Genomic DNA, 27,011 nt, shown 5'->3' on the forward strand with positions numbered 1-27,011 from the left:
ACTGGCGTGTGTACCGACCTTGTTCCAGCGACGAGCCACCCGAAAGCCAGCTGTTTTTTTTGCAGCGAATTCATTTTCTGGCAAAAGCCACCGGTCCGGCAACGCATTTTAAACCCCACCTTTTCGGGCCGTGGTAGTATAGTCGCGTATTTGACCGTCAAAATGAGTAAGGATGTGATGGGGGTGCTGCCCTGCTATCGCTAGCTAGGCGGACAAATTCCTTCAACCAGCTCGCCGTTTCAATCACTGCGGGGTTGACACAACATTAGCCGAGGCGTTGTTAAGTGAGCTAGCGGGCTAGCAAGGGCTGCTCTCGTAGCCGTTACGTGTGGTTTAGCCAAACGCTAGCTTTATGTAGTTACCCAGAAAAAAAAAACGGACGCATTGCCGCGACGTAGAGTGCAATAACGGTTATCGCGCTATTGTTAGCTTACCAGCAAGGGCTGCTGCTTGTTCTAGCGTTAACTAGCTAGCTAACGTTGGTGAGACTTGCACAGAAATCAACTGTTACGGGCTCGGATGTCGCGACACCGCAGTTTTGAACCACTTTTGGTTGGATTGTGAAGAATTGGATCCCAGCGACAGGCGATAAAGATACGTTTGAGCCACCAAAGTGACAAGAGGAGATTTGATGATTATAAACCAGGCATTTAAGTGGCTAATCTGTGGTAGTTGCAATTAATTTTGAAAAACACTAGCCGCATTGAGGGCAGAGCATCTCGGGGAGGCCCCGTCGTCACTTGACTCCCTCCGCTGTCCGATTCTCCCGTGATTTGCCGAGAACACCCGGACGAAGTCGCAGTTGCTCGCGGCTGGGGGGACAACTTGACAGCGAGGCCCCTAGGTAGTCTCCCCTCCCCCAGTCCCGTCCATCCATCCGTCCAGCCCCGACAGACCACCACCACCACCTCCTCCTCCTCCTCGCCTAGAGATCGAAGCGACGGTGCCGGGAATTCGGGATAAGCTGTAACCGCTGTGTCGCGTCCCGTCTTAACCGGGCTGCCGAAACCAGAGGGGATGACTCTGGAGTCCATGATGGCTTGCTGCCTGAGCGAAGAGGCGAAGGAGTCGAAACGAATCAATGCAGAAATTGACAAACAACTCCGCCGAGACAAGCGAGACTCCAGGAGAGAGCTGAAATTACTACTTCTTGGTATGTGGCGTACTTCTTCTCGAATACATTTTATTGTCACGTCTTGTGTCGTGTGGAGAGAAAAAAAAAAAAACTAACGTTCGCAGGCCTTCTTTGCAAAGCTAGCAAATATGCTACTAGTTAAGGTTGCTAGCTGGGCTGGTTTCTGTACGAGTAACGTTATGGCATGATTTCGAAATGCGTGGCTCGTCTTATAGCTACACCCGAGCTTAATAGTTAGCGGGGTTTTTTTTGGGAGCTGGCTTGTTGGGTGCATATCTGCAAGCACTGGCTAGCCAGCCACGCCGTCTCCTTTGCTCGAGTGTGTTATTTGCATTTGGCGTGCAAAGGCAACAGCTCATTTGGCATCGAAGTTACTAAGATGTCACCGTTTACAGGCTACCACATGCCAAGTCAGTAGGCCAGTTTGCCATTATTGACTGCTAGCCCTCAAGCTAATCAGTCGGCCAGCATCAAAACTGCCTCTGTGGTTCGTTAGCTGGTGATGGTTGAATGGTGGGCATGGTCACTTGATAATGGAAGAAGCAGCAGCAGCAGCAGCTTTGGATTGCTTTACACCGTTGCTCTCACCAGGTTGCATAACATTTGTACAACTGGATGAGGCTTAAGGTGCCTTGCTTTGTAACCATTCATTCGTTTATTAATTTCTATTATGTATTAGTCTGCAGCCAGTGTCAAAAATCTATCCTTCCAGAGGACCAGGATACTGAGGGTTTGGCCCCCTCATCCTGGAGTCTAGCTGACTAGGTTAGCTATTTTTATAGCTGGTGTGTGGGCAGGTGGGAGCTGCTGTTGAATAAGTTGCTCTGCAATGCATTGATTCATAGTTCTGTGGACACACACACAAAAAAGGGAACATTGGGCTATGCTTTTATCACAACGTGTACTTTGCGTTGCTTTCAGGAAAATGTGTTGTGCATCTTCTAATAGGCTAACTTTGAACTGTGTTCACGTTGCCAGCCGGCCACGTAAAACAACAGATGTGTGAAAACATGTTGGAAACAAGTCAGTGTCCATTTTTAGGACAATTAGAATTATCTAGGTTGCATGCTTAGTCTCAAAACGTGCTCCCATTTCTCAAACACCAAAAGCGGCCCTGGTTATGTGTCTTCTTTTCATTTCCCTGCTGAATACCTCAGCTCGGATAAGTGGGCCACACTAGGGCCACGCCGTTGATGGGACATAATTCTATTCTATATCATACATTTTAGTCGCTGTTGCACTCCACCTGGCAGCCAAGGTGAGCGGCTGAAAAGGGGAGTTTGTTGTCGTGTCGCAGTGTTAAAATGGTTTGCTAGTGTGCTGCAATAATTTATCTTACCAGATGATCAATGACGGGTTGGGTTGATGGTGATTCCAGGATATTTAGAAAATGAGGTGATCGCTTCCTCTCTGTATCAAACATAGCTTTGGCATCTGGTGCCATAGTATTTCCAGTGTATCCCTGATATTGACAGCAGACATTAAAAGACAGACACGAGTGTCAGTGTGTGAAAGGCAGAAAGCAAGCAAGAACTGCTATCAGTCATGGTGTAAGTGGCCCATCCTGTGTGAGTTAAGGCTGTCAGTGGACGCCTGGATAAGGACGTGTAAGGCGGGATTAGTGTAGGTCTTAATAGGCTTGGTTAAACACATCCGCTGCTGAGACTTTGAGATGTCACTGACTCCTATTATCCCCCTTGTATTATTCTCAGGCCCCGCAGCCTTCACTGAGCTGCCTACCTCTCCACACCTCACTGGAGGAAGAAGAATAAAAAATAGCTTACATAACATTAGAAACTGAAAATACTTTTTTTTTTTTTAATCCAATTTCCTCTAAAATATAAATAAATAAATTAAAGCGTGTTTTGCCCGTCATGTCCAGAATGCAAAGATAGGCTCATCTTTTTTACAGACATGTTAAACCAAGAAAAGTGGCAAATTCTCACTTCTCAATTGGCATTTTTGCTTGAAATATGACTTGAATGATGAATCTCTTTTCAAAATAGTTGCTCCATGAAGACACTAACGTTGCAAAATCATGGCCGAAATAACCAATATTGGTGCTTTGTACATGTTGTTGATGTCCCGGATACGCTGGGAAACTATACGCCGTCCTATCTTGAGTTCATGACATCATCCAGAGATCTTGGTAAATTTCACCAAGCTGTATCTAGCAAGACACACTTCGGCTGGTTTACCACCGCTGTATGAACCCAAAATAAACAAGTTTGCTGTGATTTAATTGCAATACATTTTTTAATTTTTTTTATAAAGCAAATGGCCACAGGTCAGACTCAAACCTGGGCCACTGCAGTAAGGTCACGGCCTCTGGGCGCCAACTTTACCAAGGGAGCTATGCGAGGGCCCCGAAACTAGTATTATAAAAGTTGTTTGCTTGTCATTTGCGGACATACCAAACAAAGCATGACTTCCGAGGTTTTTACAAATCATCATCATTATGTAGTTATGTCGGCATCCCTTTCATCCGTTTATTGAAATTATGACAGTCCAATTGTTTATTTTGGTTTCATACCGCTGTAGTAAAGCAGCTGATCTGTGGCTTGCCATACACACAGAATACAGCCTATTGAAGCTGTACTCACCTCTGGATGATAAGAACCCAGACAGGACGGAGTTTAGTTTCCCTGTGTATCTGGGACTTCCACAACTTGTATAAAGCAGTAATAGTGGTTATTTCAGCCATGATTGATGAGACATTGTTGGTGTCTACATCGAGTTTGTCAGTTATTAGACACAGGCATGTTGGGGTTAGTTTTGTTGGTAAAAAATATAACAACAGTGTGTTTAGCCACGTGTTCAGAAAATAACAACTCTGCCAGGGCTGCAGAGGTGCCCACAGTCTGGCTGCCTGTAACTGAGGCCATATCAGGCCATACCGACAGCTTCCTGCTCCATAGACCAGTAGGTTTGCCTCTACTTGGTCAAAACACAGTGGACCAGGAGCTGTGGCCTTTGCTGCATCGGGTAAATGAACTGCTGGAGCGAGTGAACGGTCAGTTAAGTGAGATGGAGGGGCAAATGCTTTAGGGTTTCCCAAAGTGCTGACCGGGGCAAAGTGTAAGCTCCCAGTCAAGCTGTCAGTGTAGCAGTTGGCATTCGCTTTTCTTGAAAACGTGGGTTTCACATGAAATATGAGGAGAAGAATGTCTGGCGATTTATTAAAAAAAAAAAAAAAATGACGTCAGAAAGGCATTTTTGGTCATCAGAGAATTTGTCAAGCAGAGTATTTAAGAAAGGGTTCCGACTGGGGCAAAAGTTGGCTCAAAAGCCCAAATGTTGTGGATGGCTCGGTAGCACACCGTCTTGGACAGAGGTTTAACGTACAGTCGTTTGCCAAATCCTCATTGATTGAGTTGTTCTTGTTGATCCTCCCTGGCTCAGCAGTACATCTTGTATCAGGTTAAGACATCCTTTAGAGAAACAGTCTGATTGAACCAGGAAGAGGATCAGGGGTTAGCCTCAGATGTTTATTGCTGACCTTCCTTCTCTTGCCAAGCCGTCTCATTTTGATCATATATGGCAATAGGGATCTTCTAGCTCTGCTCCTCAGTGCTTGTGTGTGTGTGTGTGTCTTTGTGCATGTGTGTGAGATACGGTACTTTTTAATGCCAGTGAATGTGTGGAGTTATGCGGATGGCCAGTTATTACTGAAATCCTCTTTATCATGATCACATCTGATACTTTTCAATATGGAAATCATGAGACAGGCTTTTATAACTTTTGGGAGTTAAGAAAATCTGACATTGATATATTGTCTGGTCTTTAATTTTCTATTACATTAATGTGTGAAATTAACATTTTGATTAAAGATGTCTGGAATGAGGTTATTGTGGGCAAGACATATCCTGGGCGGGACATTTTTATAGTTGTTGACCAACTATATAATGAAGGTGTTATTTCTAATTTAACTCTGATATATCTTTTGTTTTTCTGCACTACAGTTTCTTGTTACTTATCAGTACCAATACTTATGACGTACCTCTATCAAGCCACGCTCTACTACACGTAACTCTCACCGAATCTCAATGCAGTTACTGGGAAATGGGCCAAAATGTGTCGGAGAAACAAGTTGACAAACCATGTTGTAGGTTTCTGTGGTTCATGTGGTTGTGAATGTGGTTGGCAGTTGCATCATCGCTTTGCTAACCGTCATCATTGAGTAAGAGTCTAGTTTGAATTAGGACTTTATATATTTCTAAGGAAGGTAACCTCTCCTCTTGTTGATAAAGAAAAGAAGAAAGGGGTGCACCGATTGCAAATTTCCGCCGATACCTTCCCATATTTGCAAATTCTGGTTTTCTTTCTTTCTAAAGTGTATCTTATTCAGTTTCATAATGAACAAAAATATTTGCTATGCTTCTCAATGGGTGTGCTTTTTTGCTGTCATAGTCATTTATACCTCAACAGCTAATGTGTTTATTAAATTATTTACTAGAGCAGAATGTTCCATTTGAAATGATATATTTATGGTTGGCCTATATCATTTGGATTATTATTATGCATTAATGTGTTCATCACTTTATCATTTACTTTTCAAATAAATGTAGTGAAGTTAAAAGTACATTGCCATCTGAGATGTAGTGGAGTAGAAGTACAAAGTTGCATAAATGGAAACACAAATACCTCAAAATTGTAGAGCACCAGATTAATGCATTTAACTTTAAAATGTACATTTTCCTCCAGGCAAGTATGCGGGTTGTCTACATGACATAGCAAAGTGCATATTTAACAGAATCAGTTCGGACAGAGAGCAATGTTATGTTATGACATTATGGTCGCAGGCTCTTTTACCCTTGGGATACGGATTTTGTCTGTAAATTTGCATGTCAAAAAACAATGTATATGAGACGAACTGATCGTCCAGTCACCATTCATGACCAATCAGCTGAAACATACAACATAGTAAAACATTACTGCACGAATGCAGACAGTACAACTACTACCACCACTACTATTATTGCTACAGCAAAAACATACTCTCTAGTATTGTCAAGGCAACAGGACGGTTCAGCACTACACTGGTAGAACGGGGAAATTTAAATTTTTGTATTTTTGGGCATTATTTCATGCCTTTTATTAGGAAGTTAAAGCAGAGTGAGGACAAAAAATAAGGGAAGAGAGAGAGAGAGAGATGGGGAATGATATGCAATAAAGGTTCAGACTGCCTTTTAATGTAACTTTGGAGAAACTAAAATTGATTTCATCTATCTAATGTTCTGTTGACTTAAAGCATAGAATTGTGCTGAATTCTTTAGGTTTCATGGTGACTACAAGCAAGTTTGAGATTTGTTTGTGGCCAGTTACGATTATTTTATTTTAGGTCAAAGGGTCGTCCCTCACCTCGTTCATCTTGAAGTCTCTGTGAAGTGAGCACACACCACACTGTGTTCATTCCAGTAAATGTTCAGGCAGTCAACCTCACCTTAACCAGCCTCGTGCACACTCTTTTGTCTCCGTCTACGACATGGTGTCTATTACACAGTTGCTCGTATTGCTCACCAGTGCACAGATGAACACATGCACACATACTGAAATGGGGTCACGGCTGGTTCTCTGGAGATACAGGGGTGAATGAGGCTAGATGGTGACCGTCCCATATACTGCTGCTACCTCAGTCCCCACAGGACGGGGACATAGCTTGCCTCTTAGTTCATTGCCGGTATCTTCAGCTCTCTCTCTGTGCTGACACGGTGGCATGCTCATTCCTTTACTCCCATCAGCTGCTGCATACAATAAAGCCCACACACCTCTTATTGTACAGCGTTAGATTTGGAGCGGTAGATCATGCAGACACTCATTTTTTGGACGATATTAGGCTTGTATTGTGGTTGTGAATTCCAGTGTGAAAACCTAACGTGGATACATTTAAATCAATTACACCAGAGAGTGTTTGGCCCATGTGTGGACCAGTCTTGCTTGAGGTCATTGTTACTGGTGTTATATGACATTATACACATTATAAACTTGTGCTCCTTGCAGTTAAGAGAATAGCAGGAGTCAGATTTCACTTATCGTGTGACGAGTGTAAGTAGAGTTGACCGACAAGACACATTTTTTTTGGAAATTAAAACTGTTTGCCTAACAAAGATCTCTTCCTATCTCCCTGTTGCTCTTTTAGCTAACTACCACCCACATCCAGTGATATGGTTTTACATGACCAGGGTAGCTAGCTACACATCCAATAAAGTCTCATTTGATTGGATGATCTTTTGCAAAAGCCCCTGACTGCAGGATGAGTCATCAAACATACAAAACCATTTTACATGAAGAGAAAAAAACGGGATTTTGATCTTCCAGATATATTTACATAATGAGATAAATTAAGATTTAACATAGGGACACAGGATTAAACTGGGAAAGTGTAGTTTTCGTTTCACTAGGTCTCTAAAGATCAAAGTAAGTGCCCCTACAGACATTCAGCGTCATCTCCATATATCTTTTCTTTTTGAAATGGCCTGTGTAATAGCTAACACCGGTTTTGTCACAAGTTGATTAAGTGGAAGGACATTTCTCTCACATGGCAACCCTAGTGTGGACCCACGATTAGAATCTCCACAATGAGATTCTGTAAAATACGTGCAATGGCTTAAGAACTAATTTTTAGTTCATAGCAGCTCAGCACAGAGTGTGAGTTGCAGACCGAAATACTGCTGTTTGCTCTTAATCTTTTGTAAAGCCTGTATTCGATTTAAAATCATTTTTAAATTATTATTTTGCTCACCTACACCCACTCGACCGGAATGGCACTCAGCGCATACTCACTGGTGAGCAGACAAAGCCATCCTAAGGTGGTCAAAGGAAGGTATGTATAGTGTGCAGTGCATGCTAAAGCATGTATGTTATACTCAATTTACAGCTCCGACACCTACACCCACACACGAAGCACTCGGCAGATGCAGAGACATCAGCACAAAGCACCTGTGTTGTGCCCAGATCCTGACAGCAAGCAACGCGTGCTGGGAAGCTGCAGTCGGGCACTCTTTCTTTTGTCTTTATGCTTGCATGTGTTTGCTGCAGTCCTGTGCTGTGTGCATTGCCCAAGCCATTGCAGGAAAAGGGAAAGAAAATGGGCCATCACGGTGAAGGTAACATCCATGCCTTGAGGTTGACCACAGGATCCATGTGTGTCCACAGTTGGTTAGGCAGCTGGTGTGTGTGTTGTGTAGCTCCAGGCCGCCTTGGCTCAATACCTTTCCTTTGTATGCCAGAAAGAAGCCAGTTTCTCAGATGAATTTAGTGAACGATTTAGACCCACACTTCAATTTGCCTTGTGACTGCGTGATTTATACAGTATCTTTCCAGCACCCAGATAAAAAAGGCCAACATCTCGCTGATGCTAATTTTGAGGTCCTGATAATACTTAAACCTCTGCTGTGACTATGCAAATGTCCTCTAACCGCTGAGATTGGAATGTTGAGCGCTGCCTAAAAGGACAGTTCATAAACCAAGATAAGCTAACGCTGTTCACACCAGCGGACCATTATATTTACGTGTGTATTTGCATGTGGGTTTGCCATGATGCTGATAATCCCTGTCTCTTGTAAATGGAAAGCTGTGACAGGCATTGCAGAGGGGAGCCAGGGTTCACAGGGATGGCCCCACTTGAGGATGAGGCCTTTAGTGGCCTCCACACATTGTAAGAAATTAGAGGATATGAGCAAACTGTGCAAACAAAAGAAGCTCTGCACACGTGCACACACACATACTGACATAACCTGGACTCATCCAAAACTGCTGCACTAAGACAGAGGTCTGTCAAGTCCATCAGGTATTGTGTCACCAGCTGACATCAGTCGTGTTATGTAAAGGCTTATGAAAGCTAGCTTGGCAACGGAGGATACAGGTGAAGTGTTTGGTGTCTTGACGAGATGAATAGCTGTTACTGTTTACCTACTGCTTCGCTGAATCCTCTTAATTAGTCTATTCGGAGCAAGTTTTAATTTCATGCTCAATGTTGTCTGGTGACCCCCGATTGAGACCGCTCTGCTCCAAGAAATGCATCAGTTTCACAAAAGCCCGGTGTTGATGTGTGGGCTGCGTGGCGTACCTTGCACTGTTTTCATTGGGGCATAATCTGAGCTCCCTTGTCTTTCTCTCTCTCTCACACACTCGTTAGCTACCTGGTATAGCAAGCATTGTCAAACCAAAGTAGTGTGTGAGCTATTAAAAGGTGACCTCTTATTTCTAGGTCATTACCCAAAAAAGAATGGATGGATTCTAGTTACGAATCTCCAAAATTCTTGACAGAGAGGGATGAGAATGGAGAGGCATATTTCTAGCCTCGGGGAGGTTAGGAGGGGTTGTGAAAAAGGGGAGGGGAGAGAGAGTGTATTTGTGGGGGAGAGCTGGTGAGGGCATGTAAATGGTTATAGCTGGTACTGGTACAATCTGGGGAGGAATATGGGAAGACAGAGGCTCGTAGTGTGTTGTCTAGTGAAAGAGGGACACGATAGTTAAGAGAACACAGCAGAGGGAGATCTTGTGACGGGGTCACGAGAAATAAATCAGACATCAAGCTGTAGAGTGATCCTCTTGCTCCTTTTGCTGAAGCAAGTCTGCAGTCACTACCAGGACATTAGTGCCGCAGCCCAACACAAAGAATATGCTCTCTGTGCTTGGCTCCTTTTGTTAGCTTGACAATCACAGTTTTTATTAGGCCGTCTCTGTAGCTTTCACTGCAAAGCATTGATTCATCCAGGAGAAATGATAAAGATCTTTTTTTAGTGAATCATAGTCTATCTAGTCTCTGTTCTCCAAAATTGGGCATTTTGTTGGATGAGGGGATGGAGGAGGGTCATCTCCCCTTATGGACACAGTGTTGAAACCCACGTTTTGTGTCTGAGATTAAGGCATTTCTTCCTGCATCAGTGAAGAAGCTGCCATCTCTCCCTAATATTTCTACACTCCTTGGTGTTAAGAACCCCTGGTACTGACCTCAGACGTGCTTCCTACACCACCACCACCAATAAAGTCTCTGTGGAACCGGGCCCTTCTTCTCTGTGGTACACATAAAGATGAAGAGCATAGAGCAAGCCTGAGGGGGCTCGCAGTTATATTTACTGTCTGCTATGAGAGCGAAGGGGTGGATGGGAGGGAGGGTTTTTTTTTTTTTTTTTAAAAGAGAAGAAAAAACAACAACACAGGAACTAAAAAGAGAGTGAGACAGAGGAGGGGTTGCTATGGTAACTGAAATATGGCTGCTCTTCAAAAACCTTGAATGTAGGTGGTGGTGAGATGAGTGTGTGTTTTTTCCTCCTCGTCTTTCCCTTTCATTTTTGTAGATATTATGGATGTGCTGGATCTCTCTTGATTTCACAGAGGACTGAGATGCCATCAGGGTTTTTTTTTTTTTTTTTTTTTTTTTGTGGCCTGAGGGTAGTGTTTCTGGGCATGTAGAACATAATGGGCTAGTGTAAAATATGGGATGGACCCAACAGACCTCCACCCCAACCCCCCCAGCTAAGTGGGGATTTATTGAAAGCCTAAAACCATGCATTTCAGTCAATGCAGAGATTGGGATCCCCCCACTTTAAATTGAAATTGAATGTGCATGCCTATATTGCAAAGCCTTTTATGAGGCTCCATACCATATGTGTAAATCTGGAAACTTGAAACCACTTGTATTGATGATGTTACAGCCAGATATGGACTCAGGAAGGCAGGAGGAGCATCACTGAAGGAATGCAGCCTTTTGACAACGACCCCTGCTGTCACCTTTTGGCAGAGGCAGTTTAGTGTTAGATCCTGGATGTAGGGCAAATTGATTTAATGGTCTTGATTTAAGTAGCTTGTGTTTTCCCCCACTCTTCTCTTCTCTTCTTCCTGGAATTGTTTTTAATTCGCTCACTCACCAAACTGTTGACATCCTGATGTCGGACAAAGAAGCTTCAACGTATCAGCGGCGGCTGTAACCAGTTAGTTAATCAAGAAACTTGGTAGATTTCATGACTCATAAAACGGATCTTGGATGGGCATCCCACATTTAATCAAGTTTTGAAATACCATTCCTAGCTTAATTTTACCAGTTAATGCCGATTTGCCTGGCTCATTGATCAAAAGAAATGAATCAACACTAATTAAATTTTCTTGGATCTCTTCTTCTTTTGCATGGAGCATCTGGCTCAGGTCACATTTTTGGTTTGTTGCAGAAATGAGGAGCCTGATTTTGAAATGTGTTATCCTCCAATTGGAGGAGGGGATAAGGGGCTAGCATTGAATAAGGGTCGACAATATGAATATGATCCTGATCACACTGTATGCCATTTAATTGGATATTGTGATATAGTATAGAAGTGTGCCAATTGTTGTATTACATTGTAAAAAACCCAGAATTACCTTTAAAGCAGTCATTATCATTGATTTGCTACATAGTCCACACATGGTCTTACACATTCAGCGATATTAAGGGGATGGATGTAGCCTCTATGTTATATTCTAACTTTTAAACCAGAAACCTGAAAACCTAGTCAACATGTTTGTGACCCAAAATGCCAACTGTTACTGTCGAGCCCTGCTATTAGAGATATAGAGGCACCGTCATACTGCCTCTGGTGTTCAGCGACTGATGCTGTGGGGTGAAAGTCTGTTTATACTTATTGGACGAGGAATATACCAAAAGTAGCACAGCATAAAGCACAGTATTTCTACATTTCTGTAGTCATTACCCTTTAATTTCTCTCGGACGAAAAATCATCCTTAATCTAGGAATGTTAAAGAGCTAAGGCTCCACCAGCACCACCCGAAAAAGGACATGAGTCAACAGCAACAATTACTTGATTTCACTTAATGTTAGTATAGAATATTGACCTGAATTGTGGAAGTTCTGGCCTAGAAGTTGACCATGTTCACGAAGAATGGCGTGTTTCTTTGAATGATTTCCCTGAACTCCATCTCATCCTGTGAGGCAGAAAGTCTCTCATCACTCCTTTTTCTTTTCTTTTCCTTCCATTCTCTTGGTATCCTTGATGAATTAGTGTAATGTTGTTGTACTGTGTTTGTAGAGTGTATTAAGCTAATACTGAAAACTTTCAAAAACCAGACGGCCTTTTGCTCCTGCCTTCTCACTGTGCCCACAATGTCTCTCTCTTAACTATATGCCTCCCTTCTCTTGTTCAGGTACGGGAGAAAGTGGCAAGAGCACCTTCATCAAGCAGATGAGGATCATTCATGGAGCTGGGTACTCAGACGAAGATAAGAGAGGCTTCATCCGGCTTGTTTACCAAAACATCTTCACCTCAATGCAGGCCATGATCCGCGCCACTGAGACCCTTAAGATCCCCTACAAATTTGAACAGAATCGGGTAAGGACTGACCCACGGAAATAAGGAAAACTCCCTCCAGTCGCTTGTTCCACAGTCCCCTTATTAAATGTGTGATCTCCTTCACTGCACTGTTTTCTATGCCATATTTAAGCAATTATTAGGACACAAACCAAGCCATAGCCAGACCCTTTAAGTTTATGACTGTGTTGATTTCCCCTACTGATAAAATATTTGAGTATTTGTATAAAGGCATGCATTTAGTACATTAAAATGACTGAAACCAGTTAGTGAGGGTGTGGGCACAATAAGTTCAATTCCAGTCTTTAGACTTGGCTTTGCTGGTCTTTTATTGTAAACCTGGAATTGAATTGAGGATTGATGACATGTTTGGTTTGTCCTAAATTTTACTGTGTTGCATTATTGTGTTTGTAACATTTTGGAAGACAAACTTCTGTATAGACTGACTTGCAAGTCATGGACTCAGTCATGCAGGCGTGCCGTGTAATACAACAGTGTCAGCATCTAGTGTGTGTGCATGTCTTCCACCATGCTGTCTGTCCCTTATAAGTGAGAGATACTTTCTTACTTACTTGCCATTAAAAGCTGTTGATTCAGCTCTATGACTACTTCCACTGCCGCCTTCGCGGCCGAGCAACTAGGTGTGACACACTTTACTGCCCCACTGATGTTTGTTGTCACCATAACAACTAACAACAATCACCATTTTCTTTTGACCTAGGCAAATTACCACGGCAAACAGTTCAATGTCCATTCTACTCGATTCTATTTCTATGGATACACCACAATGGTCCCATGTAGGCAGATGATGTTGTTTTAGTGCTATGAGGACCTTTCTGAATATGAATAAAGATTATTGGAAAGTTTCCCACATATTTAATTTCAAGTCACAGCTATGAAAACCTCAAATAGTTGGGTAAGGTATGAACATATGAGGCAAAGTATGAGGGGGAACGCAAGAAAGTAACCTACAGATATCTCGAATAGTAACAAATAACACTTGAAGTAACAAGTTCATCCTCATCCTGCATCTTGGTTTATTTCACCTTTTCCCTTGCCTTTGTTTTCCCAGTCTAATGCCATGATCGTGAAGGAGGTGGACATTGAGAAGATCAACGGGTTTGACTTTCACTTCATTGCAGCTATCAAATGCCTGTGGTCCGACCCAGGGATCCAGGAGGCCTATGACCGCCGCCGAGAGTACCAGCTCTCTGACTCCACTAAATAGTACGTCCATCCGTCTCTGTGTCTATTGGCGTTTGAGTCTCTATTTGTAGACGGTTATGGGATCATAGGAGTGCCATGTTAAAGAATAAATATGTAAAAGGATAAGACAAAAATATGTGGAAATATGAAAAGGTTAGTAAGAATCTTATTTTTTCCCATTTATTTGTTCTTTTATTTCTGTATATATGTAGTAGTATATAGTATAAGTAACTCTAAGACAAAACATGACATGCTCACTACTATATGACACACCCCATAATCTTATGTCAGCCAAAAACCATGATGTTTTCCTAACCCTAACCACATAGTTCTTGTACCTAAACCTAACAGAACTGCATGGAGGGGCGTGTCATGTAGTAGGTGTGTCCTTCAGTACTGTGGAACTGCAGATAGACCTAACGATGCTTGGGCGGGAGCTTTTTGGCACTGACAACTGGGGGTAGCCGAGGTGAAGACACAACAGTTGTTGAAAGCTTGGCCCTTGAGCAAAAACAATTACGAAAAAGCAAACAATATGGGAAAAAATAAAGGCATTTATTTCTTTTTATATTTCCACATGTGTTCACTTATTCATTTACAGATGTATTCTTTATTAACCCCATAGACTTTGGTTATGAAATTGGTCTGGGATTTAAGAATGGTATTTGTGTGACTGAGTAATGTAATTTTTTGAGTGTATGTCGACGGATACTGGTTTGGGAACTGATACAGATTTATCAGTGTTGGTCATGTTTCTAGTCATTCTTAACAATTCTGAGCTTATTGGATCATTTCTGTAAATATTAGCAATTATAGAGCAGCATTTTGGATTTGCAATGATTTGATTGGGATCCTTTTGCAAATACAAAATTACATGAGTAAATAAAATTAACTGATGCCTAATAATATAAGAAGAATGTCTCCGTTCCCAAGCTTGTGTAAAAACATTTTGTTTCTAGTTTAGCTTTGTATAATAATGGATTATGTGTGAGTGTGTGTGTGTGTTTGTGGCAACCATGTATGCATCCATGATTTCAACAATGGAGGTGTGGTTAAAGTCAACTTGTGCGGCTGCACGTTGCAATGTTTTTTCAGCGTTGTTGTGCAATGAAATTGCATGTTGTTGTTGTATAATTAATTAAAAACCAAACATTACAAGACTCTCTAAACACAGGATTTACAGACCTTGCAAGCACTCTATGCGGTGCAGCTGCACCAGCATTGCTCTGTGACCCGTAGTGGTCACAGACTCGCTCCAAGGCTTCCAGTCGCTCAAAATGATGGACAGCCTTCAGATTTGTCCATCATTATTAAAAAAATACAGTCAATGACAGAAAATATTCCATTAACGTGACCTTTGTTCCACAAAGTAGCTACATCTCTTTGGAGCTCCCTCTCCTCTACCTCACCCCAGCGATGTCACACACAGACATGCGCTCATATTTTGATAAAACACAGTTTCTTAAGACTTTTTATCTTTACCTCGGCAGTCTGCCTCACACACACCAGATGCACCGCATGACGGGAGTCACACAACGTCACTTCCATTGATTGAAAATGAAATGTAACATTCGGCCGAGCTGAATGCGGAATAATTCAACAACCACCATATGATGGCAGAGACCTCAGCCAGAGATGCACGCGTTCTAACGGCAAAAACGTACCCATCAGCTGTGTGCTCCAGATCAGACTGGAAATGTAATCACTTAACAGATGGGTGAACAGCACTTGCTGTCTTCCAACCTTATAAAAATACACCTTTTATATAGTGACAGGTACTGAAAATGACAGAACATAACAGACAGCGTGACGTTCTCCGCCCTCCCAGCTCCCACCTTTTTATGTAGGACATTTGTGGAGAAGTTGCAGAGATTGATCAAAATTGTAAGCTTCCGCATAATTCACAGGATTTGATTTAATTTGCGTTAAATGGTGCGATTGTAATACTTTGATTTCATGTGTGGACGGGAGACAGATTTGTTTCCAGACCAGAGTTCAGGGCAACCGTATTCCAAGTAATGTTGGTTGTGTTCTTGGTGTGTTTATAGTCTTTGTGTAACTACCTGTGTATAATTAGTACATAAGTACATAGTACATAAAGAGTTTTGTAATGTATACTGGGCAGGGCAGCACCTTTTGTCCACATGTGGTATTGGCTGACGAATTGCAAAATTCAGCAGCCTATTTAACAATCCCATATGAAGATATAGGTATAATAGCCACTATTTGTCTTTTAATTATTGGTTACCATATACATATTTATCCACATTATATGATAGTTGTTAGATAATTTGTTAGTAGTAGAGTTTATTCTGTCTCATTCAGCAAATAGAGAGCAAACGGTGACTTTGAAGCCACGATCCTGCTTGTCGGTTAACCTGATTGGGTTTAATGACTGAATGAGATGCACTCTTAACCACGGATGCAAAAGAAGATTGATGCGGGGTTGTTCTTTGTAGTAAAATGTGTCAGCCTCTCTTTTAGTGGTTGTGAGCGTTTGCCAGAATGACATTGTTATAATATGTAACCCCAGGCTAAATGGCTCAAGGCACTTTGCTCACTTTATAGGGCCCCCTGCTTGTGGACTTGCTGTACTACAGTTGAATACTGCTTCAAGCCAGCATCCATGCAGGCGTCCTCGCTGTGTCGGGAATGTAAATGTTATGAATTATATGTCAGCTATGTGTATGAATGAGTGAGAGAGATAATTGAGTGTGTCTTTATTTCAGTGTCATGCATAACGTTCATGTACATCTCCAGTTACCTTAGCGATATAGACCGCGTGACTGCAGAGGGATATGTTCCCACCCAGCAGGATGTGCTGAGGGTCCGTGTTCCCACCACGGGTATAATAGAGTACCCGTTTGACCTGGAGAACTGCATCTTCAGGTACCCCTCATGGCACCAGGACCGCAGCATCACCATGGCTATAGGACAGAAACCACTGATGTCTGTCAGGACATTAACATTAGTTAAGCAGGTGCTAGGTTTTTGGATATTAAACATCTGCAAATGACCTCACTTTATTATGGGGAGTGAACTTGGCAAGAGCCCCTTTTTCTCTGAATAGACCCAGTTGTCTTTGGGGGGAAAATAAAGATGTTGTTGCATTTAGATGTAATGAGCCTGAAGGCCACATTAGTCAACCTGATTTGATATCAGTGGTTTGTGTTCAGAATTGTGAGAATGTTCTGGCTCCGGAATCAAACCTAAGGCCAGACATGCTGCACTGTAGCTTTTTAGGGATCAGCCACTAAATACTAGATAAAGAAGGATTGATGATGTCAAAGATTCTCCAGGAAATTGATATACATTTGGGCACAGTTTGAAATACAAAAGAATTCATGAACTTTAAAATCAAAACAAGGAATTTCAAATTGAAATGGCTTAGTTGCACGCCATTTCGGGGAAGGGAGAGTATGGAATATGCTTCCTGCTATCCTTGATATCGTACTTGTTCGAACCTTCTTTGTCTAATCCAGGTGCTGCTGTCTCTGCTGCTGAAGTCACTGCTACTATTGTCACTGATGCCACCTCACTGTCTGCCACATAATCCATCAAACTACTTGACCTCGCTACATATTTCTGTCCATCAAAAGGAGAGTCGAGTGAACTGAAAGCAGGTTTACGGCTAATTTCAAAAGTCTCATGTTGGTTTTTTGGACGGAGAGTGTTGGTGGAGCAGTGACACTGACTAACACCCTTATGTTTCTGAGTTGTCGCCTTTTTCTGTGAAGCTTCCTCAACAGGACTCATCCACACTTCCTGGAAGGGGGGGTTTGCGGTAATTGCTTGTCACGCTTTATATAACTGTTTTTCTGTCTCTCTTTTTTTTCTCTTTATCTCTTTTTTTCCTCGACCGGCCTGCCTGTAGTTATCTGTCCGATCTGGATCGTATTGCAGATTCCGGCTATCTTCCCACTCAGCAGGATGTGCTCAGGGTGCGCATCCCCACTACAGGAATCATAGAGTACCCGTTCGACTTGCAGAGCATCATTTTCAGGTAGAAAGATGCCGGTTTTTGCTCGGTCCCTCCTTGTTCATCATCAAACCATTCAAGTCATCTGATGTGTTTTTGTCAAAAGCGCCAAATAAGCCATGTTTTTTTTTTGCCCTCAACATTTCTGGAAAGAACTTACAAGAAGTGACTTTTAATTTATACGTTTTACTCACGTGTCTTTATCCCATTCTTACTCCTCAACCCTCCCCTTCAATCATAGAAATGAAAGTTATTTCCATATTGCAGCCTACACTTTCTTTTACCTCCTGCCACCAGCAATCGTGCCACAGATAACACAACCCCCCGATGAACACAAAGTCCTACATTCTGGTGCCCGGTCTCTGTAAATGGGTCACCTCCTCTCTTCCTCCTCCTCTCCTCCTTTCCTCTCCGGCTGGCAGAAGAAACGAGGTCGTCCTCTCCGCGGTAGAGGAATGTTATTTTGGGCAGCAGGTCCTGCAGGGCCTATATTGGCCCTGGGTCTCTGCGGACCACAGTGGACTGGGCCACCACCAGGGGGCACCAATGAATCGCGAATTATATTAGATTCGTGCAGCTCTCTCAGAGACCATGTTGCACCTGGTCTCGAGGCTTGCGCCTGTGCGTCCAGAGGTGCAACTAAGTACAGGAAGTTAGGCATTAAATTGCACCTATGCCCTTTTATATAATGGCTTGACATCAAAGGTTCTTGACCGGGAAGATTTGACTGAATCAGTTGTCACAAATGAAGGCTTAATGAAACTGGGACCTAAACTCCCCGACGAGTGAAGGGGTGACCTTGTCAAGGACAAGCAAAGGGAAACGGAAGCCTTATGAGGATTCGCACATGTATCAGTCAGTATTTCAGCTTCAGGATTTCTGTCCATGAATGGCTTCAGGGAATGTCAGTCTGTCTTCCTGCCGGCCCATGTACTGAAGTCCTATATCTAACGTGTATCTTGTTATGCAGTTTTCTCAGCTTGTAGCTTCTCATTCGTTTACATAAGAGGCGCCCTTCTCTCATGATAAGGATCCCACCATGAGGTGCCCCCCTGTATCTTTCATCAACTCTGTCCTGTCCCCTCTCCATCTCATTTTTTTTTGTCTTGAATTTTACGCTCCTCCTTTTCTTCCCACTTGTTGTGTTAAAGTGCGTTTCAAAACTTCTGTCAGAGGAATTAGTGCATTCTGACCCTCCACTTGCACAGTAGCACATAAACAGAAATCCAGACTGATCTACTATCAGATAACATGAATGCCACTCAGTTTAAGAATTCTAGCGTTTTTATTTCTTTCAAGAATATTGTTACCTGCTGAGGTTGGTTTCACAATCCAATAGACATCTGCTACACAGTAAACTGTGTCATCTGGTTCTGCTGGGCAGATTTTTTTTATTTCAATCCACTATAAAACCAAAAGTTGGGCCACACTTCTAATTCTATTTGTGTATTGGTGAAGAATAATGGTTGGTTTATGTTGTGTTTTTAGTAGGAGGGCGTGTTCTGCAAATTTCTACAGAAAATATCAATTTATTTATGAAAACAAACTTTTTTTGTATGCAAATCATTATTCATTATCTCTGGGAAAGTTCAGAATAATTAAATAATAATTGTGTAGTTTCTGGACTTGCAGTAGAGCTGCTTCTGTTTACGTACTGTCACTGGCCTTTTGACCAAACCAAACGAAAAGTAATACAATTTCCTAAACTGAGTGGCATTGTTTTTTATACTGATCCTAGATCGGTCTCCGATGGGAGGCTTTCGTCTTTGTGGTGGCATGCATAGCTCTTCTATTTACTAGGACATAAGCACATTCACACTGCACAGTTTCATTTCTTTCATATGTTTGTGGCCAATCATTTGATTAATCCTCTTCTTAAGGTGTTGAATCCATCAGCTTTTTTTGTAAAAACCTCACTATGATTCAATATTTGAAATGTGATTAAATAAACAATCACAACTTGGTAAATATATAGTAAATGTATCTTGATGGATTCAAACCCTCCTTTAAAAAGGACTGTAGTTTGTGCCAATGCCAGACGTTGAGAGTATTTAGAATGTCAATCACTGTGAAACTCAATAGATCACTTAACATGAACTAGGCCACCAAGAGATATATGCTAATATGTCTCTCCCCTTCTTGATTCTTCACCTTTTCTTACTCTTCGCCTTCATCCTGCCGGCAGAATGGTGGATGTAGGGGGTCAGAGGTCAGAGAGGAGGAAGTGGATTCACTGCTTTGAGAACGTGACCTCCATTATGTTCCTTGTGGCGCTGAGTGAGTACGATCAGGTCCTGGTGGAGTCCGACAACGAGGTAAGTGGACAAAAAAAACAAAAAAACACCTCGACTGTTCATAATACAGATGTGTGTCTAGAGTGGAAACGGAACAACATGCCTCTGCTCTCTGCACCAGAACCGCATGGAGGAGAGTAAAGCTCTATTCAGGACTATCATTACCTACCCCTGGTTTCAAAACTCCTCCGTCATCCTCTTCCTGAACAAGAAGGACCTGCTAGAAGAGAAGATCTCCTACTCACACTTGGTGGACTATTTCCCAGAGTTTGATGGTGAGTTGATCTATACGTGTGTTGACTACTCTAGTAATGTACAGTTGGAAGTCTTCCCCCTTAGATTAATGTGTTATTCAATGGTAAAACACCGCTCTGAAATTGATTATGACCATAGGCTTTGAACCAACCTGTCAATTATCTGTTATGATGTGTATCTCTATAAGAAAGGAGGTTAACCTGCTCCCCAAAGTTTTAAAAACTCAACTTACCAGCACCTCTAAATCTTCATAATTAATAAACTGTATCTTGTTTGTTTCAACCATAAAACAGTGTACAAAAACAGTGAAACCACCAGCTACACGGCCATGCAACGAGGCCCTGCAGCAGAGTCCACATGGCTCTCATTCACAAGCACACACTCAAACCCGACACACCTGGTCTATCACTATTTAGTCCAGGTTGCACAGGTTGGAATGTTAGTTTTTATAGGGGGTCATTTGTAAAAGCACCACCTGTGGTTGAAGGCTTCACCAGAAATATTTAGTTTTTTTGTATTAATATTTGAAAATGAATGTTTTTCTGAATGAATACTGCTAAGCATAGTAAACCCTCTAAAATATATGTTTTAGTGACCATTGCAAGTGGCAAATCATTTTTGTGTTTATGTGTTAATTGGTGAGTACAGTTAACAATCCAGGCTGGTCATTTCCTGCCTGGTCTTAATGCCGGACTTGATCATTGTATAAATAACGAATATGCATATTACCCAAATTGCCGACTCTCTTCCTTTTTTTTAAAATTCCAAATCCTCCGTCTCTATTTCTCAGGTCCCCAGAGAGATGCACAGGCGGCGCGGGAGTTCATCCTCAAGATGTTTGTGGACTTAAACCCAGACAGCGATAAGATCATCTACTCTCACTTCACTTGTGCCACGGACACTGAGAACATCCGCTTTGTGTTTGCAGCTGTCAAAGACACCATCCTACAGCTCAATCTCAAAGAGTACAATCTGGTGTGAGAGGCCCACATACAATGCGCATCTCCCCCCCCTCCTCCCTCCCCTCACATTGCACAAATGCACACCTTTGGGAGTGTGCACTCAAGTTCACACGCATTACACCGTACACCATGCCGGCTCTTTCTCTCACACACGCACACACTCACACACACACCAACAGAACTCTACCTTATTTCCCCCCCCCCCCCCCAGTACAGTACATTCACGAATCCTCCCACCTGCAAACACCGTCCCTCCTCTTTCACCAACGCTCGCCCTCTCCCCCTCCCCCCGTCGCTCGGCAGCTTGTTGTGTCAGAGTCCCCCGCTCCTCCCCAAGCTGCTCAGTGTTTCAGATTTTGGCCTCGGCTGCTGGCGCTGGCACATTTCATCTGGCACGCAAACCTTTCACATGGACTGTACAGTGACTGAAGGGGACTTTAGTGTTCGTGTGTGTGTGTGTGTGTGTGTGTGTATTTGGGGCAGCATTGACTAGCGAGGAGCTGTGTATTGGTGAGTAGCGGCGTCAAACCCCTTTGGCCCACTGGAGTGAACACTCAGCGGTGTGAGATCTGATCCTCCGTCATGTCCTTGAATGACGTCCCATCGGTGTGGAAGGAAACCAACTAGGAACCAGTGGCATCATACTTTTGGGGACAGAGTGACTCCGACAGGAAGTGAGGTCGCACACCAGACACAAGGGGACGGGGGCTGAGGATTTTACTTCTCCATCTCGCATCAATGAATGTACCTACCAGTGTGAGCATCGCTATATATATATATATATATATATATATATAAAAAGAAGTAAATGCATATGTAAACACACTTAAGACAAAAGCACGAGAGGGCAAGACATAGCTAATCAAAATCCGTTCATTGCTGAGATTTTTTAAAAATGTTTTTAATGATAGAAATTTGTTGCTACATCTACTTCTATTTAACAAAAAAAAATGGCTAAAAGGAATGGTGATGAGAAGCGGTAAGAAAATCTATAAAAACTTTTAAACAAAGACATCTTAAAAGAAAAAGAAGCAACCAGAAATGTACTTGACATTAGTATCCTTTAACGATATCTGTGGGATTATTATTATTTTTTTTTACGTTTAAGTTAATCGCATCGCTTCCCTCCTCCAGAATTATTTTCTGTATGGATTCACAGGGACAATCTTCCATGTGACCGTCACAGCATCTGGCTCCACCGAAGCACCCCCAAACCCTTATTAAAAACACTAGTAGCGGGTGAGAGGTCCCTGCTTTCGACAGGCTCTGCTCCGATTGGTGGAAGCACATGTGGAGGGGAGGGTGAGGTCATCAGTGTTTATCATCCCACAGAGCACATCTGCAGCTCGGGCTGCCAGTAGCTTATTCAACAAAATAAAAGCTGTACACTAACCACGCCCACACCCTGGGCGGTGAATCCAATCCATGGTGATATCTCTGATGATGTCACGCCTGCGTCACTCAGCCGTCCCATCAGACACACTTCCTGAGGGTGACATAGTCATCCCATCAGGATGTGCTTCTGTTTACTTTTTTTTTTTTTTTTTACTGTATAGTCACTTTGTTTATATAAAGATTGCTTGCTGTTGATTGGTGAGGGGGGGGGGGCTATGAACCTTTCACAGAAAACGCACTATGAAGTCTGCAAACGTCGTTTGTGTATATTCGTTTGTAAATACATATACACAAAACACTCCTGTACAAAAACGCTCTGTGGTACACCATCTTTGGCAAAAAAAAAAAAAAAAACTAACAAAAAACAACAAAAAAAATCAACTTCTTTCATTAGCATACAGTTTTTCCTATGAATTTATGGTAGTAGTTATACTGTGATTATGGGTTTTGTTCACTTGACCACACGGAGCTTAGTGGTGTTGAGGACGCTATCGGCAAGGAGCAACAGTCAGAGAAAAGGGGTCCCTCCAAACCAGCCTCATGACTCCACACTACTGCTACAGCTCTGGCTCCAGAGTATACTAACTAGGGCTGGGTTAAAAATTAAAAAAAAAAAAAAAAAAGTCTTCACAGTATGGTGACGAGATGATTTTAAGAGTAATTAAAGATTTTTTTTTTTATTTATCTAATTTATGGACCAGGTTTGAAGGTGTTGATAATTTGACTGCTTTTGATTCTGTCATGTTGAAGTGCTCCTTTTCTCATGGCGGAGCCTACTCGAGTCTGAACTGCTGTAAAAAAACACAAAAAAAAAAACAAAAACACAAAAAAACGAATGTCTGGTATAGTAAGGACTTTATCTCTGCTTTCTATTTCTTATCGAGACATTTCCAGTTGTGCTTCGCCATCACATCTCCATCCATGTTAATACTGTTTGGTTTTCTTTAGGAGCCCTCACACTTGTTTTGTTTGATTTAAAAAGAAAAAAAAAAGACAAACTTGTATTTCCTCTCGTTTTATAGACGCAGCGCTGTAATGCATACCTAGAAACATGTACAGTACGAACGTAGGTGGACTTTTTTTTTTTTTTTATCAGTGATTGAAGACCCCTGCGGTCCATGCTTGCTATTTGTAACTTAACACAAAAATTCTGTTGTCGGTTTTTGCATCGTTAATTTCCAGTTTTTTTTTAAGGCTTGCTTTTGATAGTGCCAGTGAAGTGCAGATATACTTTTTTTTTTCTTTTTTGGTCTTTGACCTTTTCTACAGGTGACTTATCCTTCATCCTCATTAAGGGCTATCACAGTGCATCAGGCATCAGACAATGGGGAGTGGAGTACAGCGAGTACCACAGTGAACCAAGTCATCGACTACTAATCCTTGTCTATAAATGGAGATTTACTTGCAGTATGTGCTATAAGAAGTATAGGCAGGGTGTTAACGCAAGCATAAGGTGTGTGTACAGAGTTTACCAACACTAAAAGGTTTTCTTTATGTATTTTCTTTATGTAGCTGACCCTTTGATTATTAATTAGGTGGACCCAGTATCTGGCTCTCCGACCTTCACTGCTACTTATTTGTTTGCATTTGGTATCACAGTGTTGCCTGTAATACCTCATGCGCTGTAGAAACACGTATCACTAAAGACACTACTACCTGGTCAAGTATTGCATGTTTCCCCAAAGTATTTGACCTAATGACCATGCTTGTGGCATTGCATGTTTTAACCCCATTAACTACAAATGTTATACTTTATCGATGACTATTTCTCCCCCCGTTTTCTGACTTGATTTCCTACTTTGCGTGCAGCTATTGGCTTCTGTTCACGCGAGTACGGTTTCAGAAGTGACGTTTCAGAGAGTGTGAACGTGGTAAACGGTGGCGCAGGGCTGCTTTAGAAAACCTAAGATGACTAAATGTCCACTTTGGCCGATCCCAAAACCAGTTTCATGTCATCAGTTGATTTTCTTAGATGAACAGAAACAAAAGGCTGCTGGAAAAGATCAAATATCTGAAAACTGAAAGGCGTGCTGCGTAGGAGCAGCGATTGTAATGAACGCTAAATTAATGGGGCTTTATTTTCTTTACAAAATGCCATTGTGGTCCTTAACTGCCATTTTTTTTGTCTGCTGAAAATGACACTAACCCTGAGCGGGAAGAAAGCAGGACAGCGAGCCGCTGTCAGAAAGAGGATGCCAGTATTTAAGTGGATACCGATATACCAGTATGGATACTCCAAGTATTTATCAGTAGTTGTGTTAAGATTTACTGTGTGTTGAGTGCAGCTCACTCTAACGGTGACTAATCGTGTTGTATTTTTGAAGCTCGACACTACAACTCTGGCGCATGGTGAAGGGCTGACTGGCTGTTAAGTGATTTGGTAGCGTGTTAGCGGCCCGGCGTTGCACAGTGTGTTTTTGACACATTTTATCTCGACAAATACGAGCTGGAGAGGTGGGAAGGCAAAGTCTGTATGTAACTTAAATCTCCTCCTCATTCTTTCATTCTTGTCCAGTTTTGAGCAATGACCAGTGGGAAAGGCTGGATTGGTTTTTCACTACAACACCCTCTTATTTATTGCCCGTCATTGCCTTGAATAATGAAAGATGGCGGCCCTTTTTGGCGGTTCCGGAGCATGCTCTCGTGACCCTTTTGTGGGTCGCCCGTGTTGTGTGAGTTCCCTTCCTGTGGGCTTGTGGGAAGAAGAGTCCAACTTATCTTTTGGACATCGGCATGGAGTCAGTGCGTATTCAAAACTTAAATCTCGTTCCCCTTTTCTTCTGTTTTTCATTTCCTTTATGATAAGACAACATTACCAACTATTATTTAGGACCACTTGATTTATTTTTCCTCACTCCAATGAAACCTGAAGGTCAATTGTGTAGTGGCGTATAAAATGCTGTTTTTTTTTTTTCTTCTTCTTTATTTTGTATGTAAACCAAATGTAAATTATGTATTATACTGAGTGTGCCAACCCCACTCTCTCTAGAGCCAGGCTCTCTCTAAGTGCCAACGCTGTGGTCATCATCAAAGGACCACCACCTGAGATGCCCCCCCCCCCTCCCCTTTTTAAATAAAACACACCAGAGACTAAAAGGATAGATGATTAAGTACACACAAAGACTTTATTCTGTATTTAAGATTGAAGATTTAAAAGATAATCTGCTGTTTTATAAGAAACTGTAATTATAATTGCATGTGCTGTTTATTTTGTGTTGGAAGTGAGGGCTTTGATGTTTTCATTGAAGCAGAGCCCCTTGATGAAGGGTTCAATCAGTTGGTTATTATCGATTATTGATTTACATAACTCTTGCCATATTTTTTTATGTTTCATGTATTTGTTTCAACCACTGTTGCCTGATCCTCATTCAAACATAAACATGACTTATGATCATTGCCGCCTTCTAAGAGAGAAACATAATGACAAGGTATCTGTTTTAAATTGAAATAAATTTGTTCCTATACTTGCTCATTGTTTGTGTGCGTGCATGTGCGTTCTGGCGCATTAATTTTTTGTGAATTTCATGGGTCTAACATTTTTCAGATTTAACAAAAAGAATATGCATTTCCAATAGGTACATATGGTTTTACATGTTCTCACCAAGAAGAACCTGTTACTCCTGTGGGCTTCTTTGATTTAATTTGCATAATTGATCAAATACCTGTCTGGTCCTTCCACATTATCCTGACTTCTTAACTCTAAATTTAGTTATACCTAATAGCAACTGCAAGAACAGAACATTTGGGAATGCAATATTAGGTACTCTCCCAGTGGACTTATAGGAATGTGGTCAATTTATGAATATAATGTTTTTGGGCCACTGTTCAATTTTGGGATAAGAAGACAAAATAACAAAATAGTGGAGTTTTCTTAAAGCCCCTATATGTAGGATCTAAACATGTCTGACTCTTAGTGGTTGTATCATAAAGGCAAAAACACATGCTGATGGCTCCTTTTCCTCAACTAATGGAACCTGCAGCCACTGACGACGAAAGGTCCAACTGCACCGGATGACATGGATTGTCCATCCATCCATCCATTTTCTACCGCTTATCCTGTATTTAGGGTCACGGGGGGGCTGGAGCCAATCCCAGCTGTCATTGGGCGAAGGCAGGGTACACCCTGGACAGGACGCCAGTCCATCACAGGGCCGACATGTAGAGACCGACAACCTGACAGGATTGTTACCGTTCCAAAATCTAAATGTATAAAAAAGAGGAAAAAAATCCAAGTTTGTTTCTCATTTTGTAACCTTACCTGCCTTTGATAAATTGTATTTGATTATTGCTGTTGACATTGGGGATGCAAATTGAATATTATGCTGCTATGGAATTCCCATTTTCTGTATGTTGCATATTATTTACCCTCCAAGTTCCCATTCAGAAAACACAGGGAAGAGAGACTGGAGTCCCACAAGTACTCTCATACACGAGAAGTAGCCATGGTTTCTGTGGATTTAACACATCTTGGATTCCTGTGCAGTA

General features: G+C 42.0%; 1 protein-coding gene across 2 annotated transcripts; it reads left to right on the forward strand.

Moving 5' to 3' along the window:
* The first annotated feature begins 30 nt into the window (after window positions 1-30).
* On the forward strand, window positions 31-25,995 carry LOC311015579 (guanine nucleotide-binding protein subunit alpha-11-like). Of its 2 annotated transcripts, none has more exons than XM_084012925.1 (7): window positions 31-1,153; window positions 12,272-12,456; window positions 13,508-13,662; window positions 16,402-16,530; window positions 19,806-19,935; window positions 20,036-20,189; window positions 20,960-25,995. In XM_084012925.1, exons 1-7 carry the CDS (start codon window positions 1,018-1,020, stop codon window positions 21,148-21,150), a joined length of 1,080 nt encoding a protein of 359 aa, XP_083869051.1. In that variant the 5' UTR covers window positions 31-1,017; the 3' UTR covers window positions 21,151-25,995. The 2 variants fall into 2 exon arrangements, with proteins under 2 accessions (XP_083869051.1, XP_083869050.1); XM_084012924.1 differs by lacking the exon at window positions 16,402-16,530 and adding an exon at window positions 17,516-17,644 and having other exon boundaries at window positions 364-1,153.
* The last annotated feature ends 1,016 nt before the right edge of the window (window positions 25,996-27,011 follow it).

The sequence above is a fragment of the Eutrigla gurnardus genome (assembly GCF_963514095.1).
Source record: "Eutrigla gurnardus genome assembly, chromosome: 7".
NCBI classification, from domain to species: Eukaryota; Metazoa; Chordata; class Actinopteri; order Perciformes; family Triglidae; genus Eutrigla; species Eutrigla gurnardus.

Bases quoted from the DNA above. Each gene is read 5' to 3' on its own strand.
- LOC311015579 (XM_084012925.1), top strand. From the start codon at position 1,018: ATGACTCTGGAGTCCATGATGGCTTGCTGCCTGAGCGAAGAGGCGAAG. The intron at 12,457-13,507 runs GTAAGGACTGAC...TTGTTTTCCCAG, and splicing joins ACAAATTTGAACAGAATCGG to TCTAATGCCATGATCGTGAA. The intron at 13,663-16,401 runs GTACGTCCATCC...GTACATCTCCAG, and splicing joins CTCTCTGACTCCACTAAATA to TTACCTTAGCGATATAGACC.